General features: G+C 39.6%; 1 protein-coding gene across 1 annotated transcript; it reads right to left on the minus strand.

The window, feature by feature from the left end:
• Window positions 1–775: 775 nt before the first annotated feature.
• On the minus strand, window positions 776–8,978 carry LOC109917587 (NFU1 iron-sulfur cluster scaffold homolog, mitochondrial-like). The gene is made up of 5 exons (XM_020517426.2): window positions 8,855–8,978; window positions 8,645–8,753; window positions 7,539–7,611; window positions 6,150–6,324; window positions 776–2,326 (listed from the first exon to the last, which is right to left on the minus strand). The coding sequence occupies exons 1-5, from the start codon at window positions 8,939–8,941 to the stop codon at window positions 2,255–2,257; spliced, it is 516 nt and encodes a 171-aa protein (XP_020373015.2). The 5' UTR covers window positions 8,942–8,978; the 3' UTR covers window positions 776–2,254.
• Between the last annotated feature and the right edge of the window lie 509 nt (window positions 8,979–9,487).

Here is a 9,487-nt window from a genome sequence, read left to right on the forward strand (position 1 = left end):
GTGGAATGCGTTTTGAAGGAGTTAAACCAGATTTTGACAGGATCAAACTGAAATACCAAGAAGTAGTTGTCTCTCTATATTATTGTCATTGAAATCCTGAACTGGTTTAGTTTGAGATTAATTTGAAGATAACAAAAGGTATTTAGGACAGAATGACATACACTACTGTTATTTAGTACTGGTTTACCCACTTGTCGAAAACAACAATTTTTGTGCCCAAGTAATGAAGTCATGATTCTGTCTCCAAAATATCAAGAAAAGTACACGTTGAACATTAAATGTAGGTGATATTCAGAATTTTGTATAAATGTATTAGGAAGCCCCCAACAAAGAATTAATCCTATGATTGAGTCACTTTGCTGAGCTGGTCTAACATGTCATTGGATTGCTACATACAATGGCAGCAAAACTTTGATCAAATTAAGGGTGTGACGCCAAGTCTAGTGAATGAACACAGGGTAGTGTACTGGTAATATCAGTGGCCTAGTAATCTCGAGAACCAGGCTGTAGGTCAAAGGATTCATATTCCTACCATGAATGCTTCCAGATTCCAGATCCACAATAATGTGGCTGACTCTTAACTGTCCTATAATCTAGCCTAGGAGGGTCCTCAATTCAAGGTGGGCAACAGTACCTGACCTGACCAGACCAGCAATACCCACATCCTATGAATTGTTTTTACACAACATTGAAATTATCAACACAGTCCATGAAGCCATCTCCAGTTGCTGACAGTGATGGAAGTAATGTCACCTTTAAATAAAACTCAATCGTATTGTAGCTGCAACTCATTTATTTCAACTTTAACAATATACTTTTTTTTTTACAACTTTTACTTCCAAGCTTTGCCACTACTTACAATGTAAGAAAACAAGGTATTGCACAGTCAATAGTAGTTTCAGCATTGTGAAGACTTTAAAATTTCAACACTGCTATCAGCATTGAACATTTGCTCCAGTTCAAGTGATCTTTAATTTCAATTCAATGAAGTTAAAATAATTGTTTTGAAGCACCGCCAAACCTGTCAAACTGGATTTACTTTTCACAGGCTGTTGCGCTATTAAGTTCTATCCTGAAAAAGCTGTACTTATAACCTAGAAAAATATGTAACAGCAAGATGGAGTTTGTTGAACTAAACTGAAAAGAAAAACACTAAACACAAATCGATTAAAAGGAAATTTAGCCAGAAGGTTTCTTTGTAATAAAAGCAGAATAATTTTAAATGTAAACTATTAGTTGGACTGTAACAAATATACTTAATGGTTTACTCCTTCTGCACATTTTTAGTGTACAGCCAAAAATGTACAGCAGACATTTAAGTGTAAAGAGCTTAGTGTCCAAAAATTAATTTTATTAAACACTGCAAATTGCTAATTTTCTTTAACTTATTTACATTAAACATTCTTGCCCTTCAGCCTTTTATAGAAATAAATTTTCCATACATCAAAAAATAAGTATTGTATTTACTTTACATGTACACAATGCCAGTAGGACTACATTTTATATGTCTTCCTTCCATGGCACTTGCTCCCTCATTTTACATGGTGCTTAACATATTTTCTTTTTGATGGGGAAGCCAATGTCTTATTCCCCAAAATACTGGTGTACCATGCTGACAGGTAACCACAATATTTTGAGCTTTGTAGTTCAGACTTCTTTGCTATGTTGGGTTCAGGGGCTAACAAGGAAAATGTCAAATATTCTGTAGACAGTGCATAAGGATAATAACAAATTCCAGAGCATGGAACTGAGTGGTCAAATAATTATCCGAATATTCAGCTCATATCGCTGTGACTTTGGTGCATATGCTATCAAACACTGAACAGCACTGGATCCAAAGATTAGTCATGATGCACGTGAATGACCCAAAACAGATCAGGGCTAACACCACCTCATCTCACAGAAGATTTGGGGGAAAAATATATTACAATGCTTTGTTCCCTTCATAACAAAATATATCAAGGTGCAACCAGGGAACAGCATTGATCTCACAAGCTGGTACAGGAGTGGAATTTGCCTATCTTCTTCCACTCAGATGTTAGATGAGCTGCAAAAAAGTTAGAAAAAAGGAGATGCGAAACAACAGAAAGAAACAGAAAAGCAACCAATTCAACACTGTCAATATTTCCTATAATATGCATTACACTTAAAAACAATGATTGGGGCTCAGCGACACAATCAAATCTAATTGTCATCACAGGAGAAATTTTGATAAATTCACAGTCTTCAATCTTGAAAACTTCAGGTAATGAATTTACATATCTTTTAGCTTTTTCTCTAATTCTTCAAATGCTTTAATGTTGGCTTCATCTATTTCATCTTGGACCTGTTGTAAAAAAAAAATCAAAGGAATGGGTACCAAAACCATCCATGAAGGTCTAAATTGTTCCTTATATCAACAAGTTTAATCTGGAAACAAAAATGTCAAGTTTCCATAAAAATAATGGTTAATGAAACATACGTTTTATAAGCCATTGTTGATCAATTTATTCATCACACAAAGTATGCAAAATTTGTTTTACAGCAGGACAAACTAGGCTTTGAAGACTATTAACCTCAACTTCACAGTTGGGAAAAGAGGACTATGAAAATGATCAACGTGTAAGTAGACAATATTGGAAGAGACCTGGCAATATTTTTAAGATTGAGGAATAAAGCTACCTTAATAACAAGAAAACATGGTCATGAATATGAAAGCAAGGCTTAGAGTTGAAAACAGTAGCATGTATGAATTTTCGTTCTTAATAAGAACATAAAGTGCTGGAGAAACTTAGCAGGTCTGACAGCATTCGTGGATATAGAAAGAGTTAACATTTTGAATTCCATGCATCTGTTCTTCAAAACTAGACGGGGATGGAAAATGATGGTGTTTATGTTGTTAACAAAAGGGGAAGGGAGAAGTGAATGGGTCCAGAGTAAAAGACAAAGGAAGTGCTAATAGTAGTTAAAAAGGAATCTTGTTGGAAAATAGATGTTAAACATAGCTGTGGATAGTCAGAATTAGGTTGCTGTGCTGTTTCTCTCTGCACAGATGCTGCCAGACCTACTGAGTTTCTCCAACGCTTTGGTTTTCATTTCAGATCCAGCATGTGGTATTTTGCTTTTTAATATTTTCTTTCAGAAGAAACTAGTTTTCCCTGAACAATGGATTAGTGCTGCAAGTTGGCATGATTTTCAGTCCTGCAACAGTTCCCAAACAGTAGGTCACAGTCCCAAACAGACTGCATGGATGGTTTTTGAGCCCGAGAACTCCCTCTCTTCCAAGGTGGCCATGGTAACTTGGGAGAGGAAGCTGCCCAGCCTGGATGGTCTGGTGGGACAGCCATGACCTAGTCAATTGAAGCTACTAAACAGCAAAAGGAGGGACAATGAGCCCAAAGTGCTTGTTAACTTTAGTGAGAGCTATGCAGGCCTGCAAGGTCTGTGTACTGACTTGGTGCAGTGAGACAAAGGTAAGTGACTGACTGGTATGTCCAGAGTGCAGGGGAAAAGAATGGAAAAGTCCAGCAACTGAGCTAAGAAGTGACTGTTGGCTTCCTCTTCTGCTGTATTGACTCTCCAAACAGCATCCCACTCAGACTCACCATCCCCACCCTATCCCTGTCACCCTGCATTTCCCATGGCTAATCCACCTAACCTACACATCCCTAGATACTACGGGCAATTTAGCATGGCCAATCCACCCAACCTGCACATCTTTGGACTTTGGGAGGAAACCGGAGCACCTGGAGGAAATCTACACAGACATGGGGACAACGTGCAAACTCCAAACAGACACTCGCTAGAGGGTAGAATTGAACCTGGGTCCCTGGTATTGTAAGGGAGCAGCGCTAACCGCTGAGTCACAGTACCGCCCTTCTGCTCCTTGTTCGTATTTTCTAAAAAGGCTCTTTGGCCCAGGCTAGCAAGTTTGCTTTGCAGGCATCGGGAGCTGGATCCTGTACAGGACGCAAGGCTTGTGCAGTGTGTGCGCTTGCAGAGAGAAGATGATTGATGTGTGTGCATGTGTGAGAGAGGGAAAAGGAGGGGTTGATTACTGTACTTGATTGGCATAGCAGGGAGGGGCTGTTTACCGTGTGTGTGTGGGGGGAAGGGAAAATGACATGGTTACAGTGTGTAAGTTTCTGCACATCTTTGTTTGTGTTGGAAATAGTGGGGGTGAAGGAGGAGGAGGAAGAGGAGTTTCATTGAATCTTCTGTGGTGAGTAAGGAAAGTTTGGCTGAAACTTACATGAGTCCATTAAATAATAACAATTTTACAAAGCACGTTAAAAACAGATATTTTCATATTTTTAGGACGGATTGTACCTTGATCTGCAAACTTTAATAATTATATAGCGAACATTATTATGCTGCTTTATTGTTGCTTTGATTTGACTGGGATCTGGAGTCACATTCATTTTCAAATATTCAACTGAAATCATTTGGAAAGCCCTGCAGCAGATTATACACATTATTGTCAGAGAACAAAATTACAAGCTGGCAGTAGTAAGCAAAATAAATGGAAAGGCCAGGCTACAAAGCACAATTTGGAGCAATCCAGGGGGAAACAGCAGGGTGAAAGTAAATTGAGATAATGGAGGAAACTGACAATCATTAACTGGATGCAGCAAACATCAAGTAACAGGTTAGGGGCCAAATTCAATTTTTGAATGAATAAGTTACGTATTGAATTATAAAGCTGAAACCTGCTGAATATACTGCACGTGACTGGTTGGACACAAAACCCCCAAATCATCCAATATTTAAATTCATGAAAGCAATAGGGGTGGCACAGTGGCTAGCACTGCTGCCTCACAGCACGCAGGGACTTGGGTTTGATTCCAGCCTTGGGTGACTGTCTGTGTGGAGCTTGCATGTTCTCCATGTGTCTGCATCGGTTTCTGCTGGGTGCTCCAGTTTCCTCCCACAGTCCAAAGATGCACAGTTTAGGTAGACTGGCCATGCCAAATTGCCCATAGTCCAGGGATGTGTAGTCAGGTGGATTAGCCATGGGAAATGCAGGGATAGGGTGGGGGTGTGGTCTGGGTGAGATGCTCTTTGGAGAGTCAGTGTGGACTTAATGGGCCAAATGGCCTGTTTCCACACTAGGGAATCTTAAAAACAAAGGTGGCTCAGTGGTTAGCACTGCTGCCTCAGCATCAGGGACCTGGGTTCAATTTTAGCCTCAGGGGACTGTCTGTGTGAAGTCTGCACATTCTCCCTGTGTTTGCGTGGGTTTCCTCTGGGTGCTCCAGTTTCCTCCCACAGTCCAAAGACGTGCAGGTTAGGTGGAATGGCCATACTAAATTGCCCATAGTGTCTAGGGTGGGAAACGCAGGGATAGGGTAGGGGGTGTGTAACAAAGTAGCTTTAAGAACTCTCAGTAATTTACAAATTTTACATCATGTTTCACATAGGCACCAGATTTTATAAGACTAGAAGCTTCAGATTGATATAATAGAGAATACTCTTTACTTCAAATTGAATCTTCATTTTGAGGCAGAAACTAGACCAGTAAGTTATGATGCAACTTATGTGTCAAAAGGGGCCCAATACCACCCTTAAAAGAAGATCTGGAGCTGATGAGAGAAATGCTTAGGAAAGAGATACTCTGTCATTTTGAGCACTCAGTATCAATGATGATGAATAAATTATAAGAGCAGCTACAGAGTAAAGCTTCCTTTACTCTCCCTAAAAAGGTGTTCACGTTACAGCATCTCTCAGGAAAAGCTGTCTCTGCATTACATCTGAGTGTCACGTCAATTTCATAAAATGGCCACTCTAATCAACTTGGTAACAATGGAGGTACTAACAAATTAGAGTACTGAATTCCAAAATGGGTTGAGACTACTCAAACCTATTTCATTACATTCCCTTACAGAGACTTGTGTACTTCAACACAAAATCCCTGTGTTAAAACCATAGTGTATTCAGGCACAATAATAACCCACCTTTGCAAATTTTTAAAATGAACACTTGGCATCCTGGTATTTTGAGTGCTTATGTTCCGATGTTCTTTAATCGAATGAATTTTCTTTATGTAATTGTTAGAAAAACAATATTTCTATAGAAATAATTTGGCGCAATGCACCAATCCCATCCAAAGTACAAGCCTATCAACTTGACATTCTGAAGGAATGTCATCAGCAAATCAATTAACAACTTACCTGTACTACTTCATCAACTTCAGGAATGTAAAACTGTAGCATATTTTGGATTCCACTCTTCAACGTAATAACTGAACTAGGGCAACCAGTGCAAGAACCTGACAATTTCAGCTTTACGACACCATTTTCAAAACCCTTAAAAATGACATCTCCTCCATCCTCCTGCACAGTAGGCCTGCAAATTTGAAATAGAGACAGCATCTCAGATTTTTTTTTATTGATACCATTTGTGACAATCTCGTAAATACTGATAACATTTTAAGACAAATTCAACTTTCCAGTGAATGGCTGAAATGGTTGCACAACGAAAATTCAAGTATTAAGACTTTTCCTGTAACACACTAACTAAAATCAACTTTGACTAAACACTATTCAACAGGCAACTTTCATTTTAAACTACAGACACGATTAAACATTTGACATTTAAAACAATGGAAATTCTCCTTCCTCAGCTGTGCTTTACAATGCCTCCAAAGTAGACCTATTCTCCAGGAACTAGTCCAAAGTGATTCTTAGGTCCTTTTCTCTCGTACATCTAAATAATGTCTAATCCTCAAATTAGTTTTCACTGTATGAGCTTTTTTTCTCCTTTTTCATTTAACAAGTATGGGGCAAGGATATTAAGTGGTGGCTAACATGCTGCTACCACTGGTGCAATAACTCACCAGATCACCTACCAATCACCTCATTGAAAGCTGATAGGTGAGCAAGGACAAGTACCTCATCCTAGTACAGATAACACAGTGTGGAGCTGGAGGAACACAGCAGGCCAGGCAGCATCAGAGGAGCAGGAAAGCTGCTGTTTTGAGTCGGGACCCTGCTTCAGAAATGGGGGAGGGAAAAGGGGGCTCTGAAATAAATAGAGAGAGGGGATCTTGGGCTGGGCAAGGTAGGTAGTATCGGGATTGGTCAGTGAGATGGAAGGAGCGGATAGGTGGGAGTCAAGTATCTCATCCTATTACAGACCTTGTCACTGGCAACCTGGGCCAGCAGAAGCTGCCAGCCAATCGGTGGCCAGCAGTATCTGGGTCCTAAAGCCTCCCAGTCTAGGTCCATTTCTCAGGGGATCCAGACATGAGAAGCTAGTTTTTCTTCTTGCAGGATAGGGGTTGCGGAGAGAGGGGTCAGAGACAAGGGCAGGCTAGTCTGCCATCCATGCCTTCCACTAACCAACAATTAACAACTTGGTCACTTACTATTAATCATTCACTGTCCCTGGGTCAATATTCCATAATTTTTTTGCCCAATACCATAGTGGCTGTGCTATCATCGTAGTCGTTCAAGAAGATCCACCATCACCTTCTCAGGGCAAATGGAGATGGACAACAAATGGTGCCCCAATCACATCAGAAGAACAAATAGAAAAAGCATACATAAGTGATCAATGACCTTATTCTTGTATCTAGTAGTTCCTTAATCATTGCAACCACTTCATCATCCTCCTCGCTTTCCTCTGAAGGAACTAAATGATTAAAAAAAAGTTTAAAAAAGATAAAATATCATACAAATAGACCTCTTCCCATTTCCAACAAAAATCAACATTTCTTACAATGATCTCTACTGATGTCAAAAAAAGAAATTGCTGGAAAAGCTCAGGCTGTCTGGCAGCATCTGTGGAGAGAAATCAGAGTTAACGTTTTAGGTCGAGTGACCCTTCCTAGAGGTATCAATCTTAGCCATCAGAAGTAAATTTTCACTGGAAATTATTTTCAATGGAAAAGTATATCTGTATAAGATTGATATAGACCACAGGCCACAAATAGACAGACAAATATTTCCTGCCCCTGCTGATTTTAGTACTGTGCTATTTCCAGTTGCACCTACTTTTGCACTAGGTATGTCTCCAACCAATGGAGAGCTCCCCCGCAATTCACACTGATTCCAGGCTTGCCTGTGCTACTTGATGCCACTTGGACAAATGCAGCCTTAATGACAACAGCAATCACTCTTACTTCCTGTCTGAAGTTCAGCTGCAATGAGGCCAGGAGCTGAGTAGCTGTGGCAGAACCCAAAAGGAGTATCAGTAAGCAGGTTATTGCTGAGCATTGGGAGTGGTCTGAACAGACCAATACTGAGGAGCCCAACGTAGACCATCCATTGTGATGAAGGCAGACGATGCCAAGTTATAGTCTGACAGGTTTATTTGAAATCACAAACTTTCTGAGCAAGAGCTTATGATTTCAAACGAACCTGTTGGACTATAACCTGGTGTCGTTTGACTTCTGACTTTGTCCGTCCCAGTCCAACACCAACACCTCCACATCATGACCCATTATGATGATGCCATGTGGACCTGTGAATATCCAGTCCTCTTGGAAGACTCTATAACGTATCAATTTACGCTGTAACTAGCTGTTATTATTTAATAAATTATATCTTGACGCACAAGGAGTTTAGGCAAGATCACTACAATAATGGACTAATCGTCTCTGTATGTTCTGTACGGTTCACAGTTCTAATCCAAGCTTCTAAAAAGCACAAAGGCAAATCCTTACCAGAATCAGATTGTGGTCCATCTGTTATTAACGGAAGACTGCTGGCAAAGAAATCTACAAGGACTGCTGAAACTTTAGGTGTAAGTACGTTCCATTCCACTTCACTTTCCTGTGAATATTTAATACTTTAATTAAATTAACCCTGCAGCACTATGTTCATATTTTACATAACAAGCAAAACAAAATAATAAGGGTGACAGTGATGCTCACCTTGTTTATTGTTACGAAATCAGGGCCAAAAAACACACTTTTAACCCCTTCTACTTGGAATAGCTGCCTGAAAAAGAATATAATCATATGACTGCTTGCTCCAGAAGTCTAAATAACTTGCTTTTTAAAATCAATATTAAATACTTAAAAGGCATTATTATTTTCTGTTCATCGTACACACCATATTACAAATATAATTCTTAGGTTACAGAAATGGTCAGGTAAAGAGAGGTAACCCTGCGAGTTTGATGAAAGCAGTGTAAGAGTTTTAAATGCTATGGGTTAATCATACATAAAACTTATGACTTCATGCATCCTGCAATTTAGCATTTTACTTAAGGATACTATTGTAACTCTAAGGACAGTTAGAGGCTTGGGGTCTAATCAGGCAAATCAGGTTTTCTGCTGAACAGCAAAGGAAATCAGCCAATTAAGTAATTAAACGTATTTGAAACTGCCTGTTAAGACGGTGATCGGAGTCCCAGTAGTATTAATAAAAGGGGTCAAATGCTTTGGTACAGAGTGGTATTGTATGGAGATAACATGGTGTAGAGCTGGATGAACACATCAGGCCAAGCAGCATCAGAGGAGCAGGAAGGCTCACGTTTCGGGCCTAGACCCTTCTTCAGAAAA

This window comes from Rhincodon typus, chromosome 34 (genome assembly GCF_021869965.1).
Source record: "Rhincodon typus isolate 14 chromosome 34, sRhiTyp1.1, whole genome shotgun sequence".
NCBI lineage: Eukaryota > Metazoa > Chordata > Chondrichthyes > Orectolobiformes > Rhincodontidae > Rhincodon > Rhincodon typus.

Coding starts and splice junctions, on each gene's coding strand:
- LOC109917587 (XM_020517426.2), bottom strand. CDS start 8,941: ATGATTATATTCTTTTTCAGGCAGCTATTCCAAGTAGAAGGGGTTAAA. Junction 7,612..8,644: donor TGGACCACAATCTGATTCTG/GTAAGGATTTGC, acceptor TTAATCATTTAG/TTCCTTCAGAGGAAAGCGAG. Junction 2,327..6,149: donor AAGTTGATGAAGTAGTACAG/GTAAGTTGTTAA, acceptor TTTTTACAACAG/GTCCAAGATGAAATAGATGA.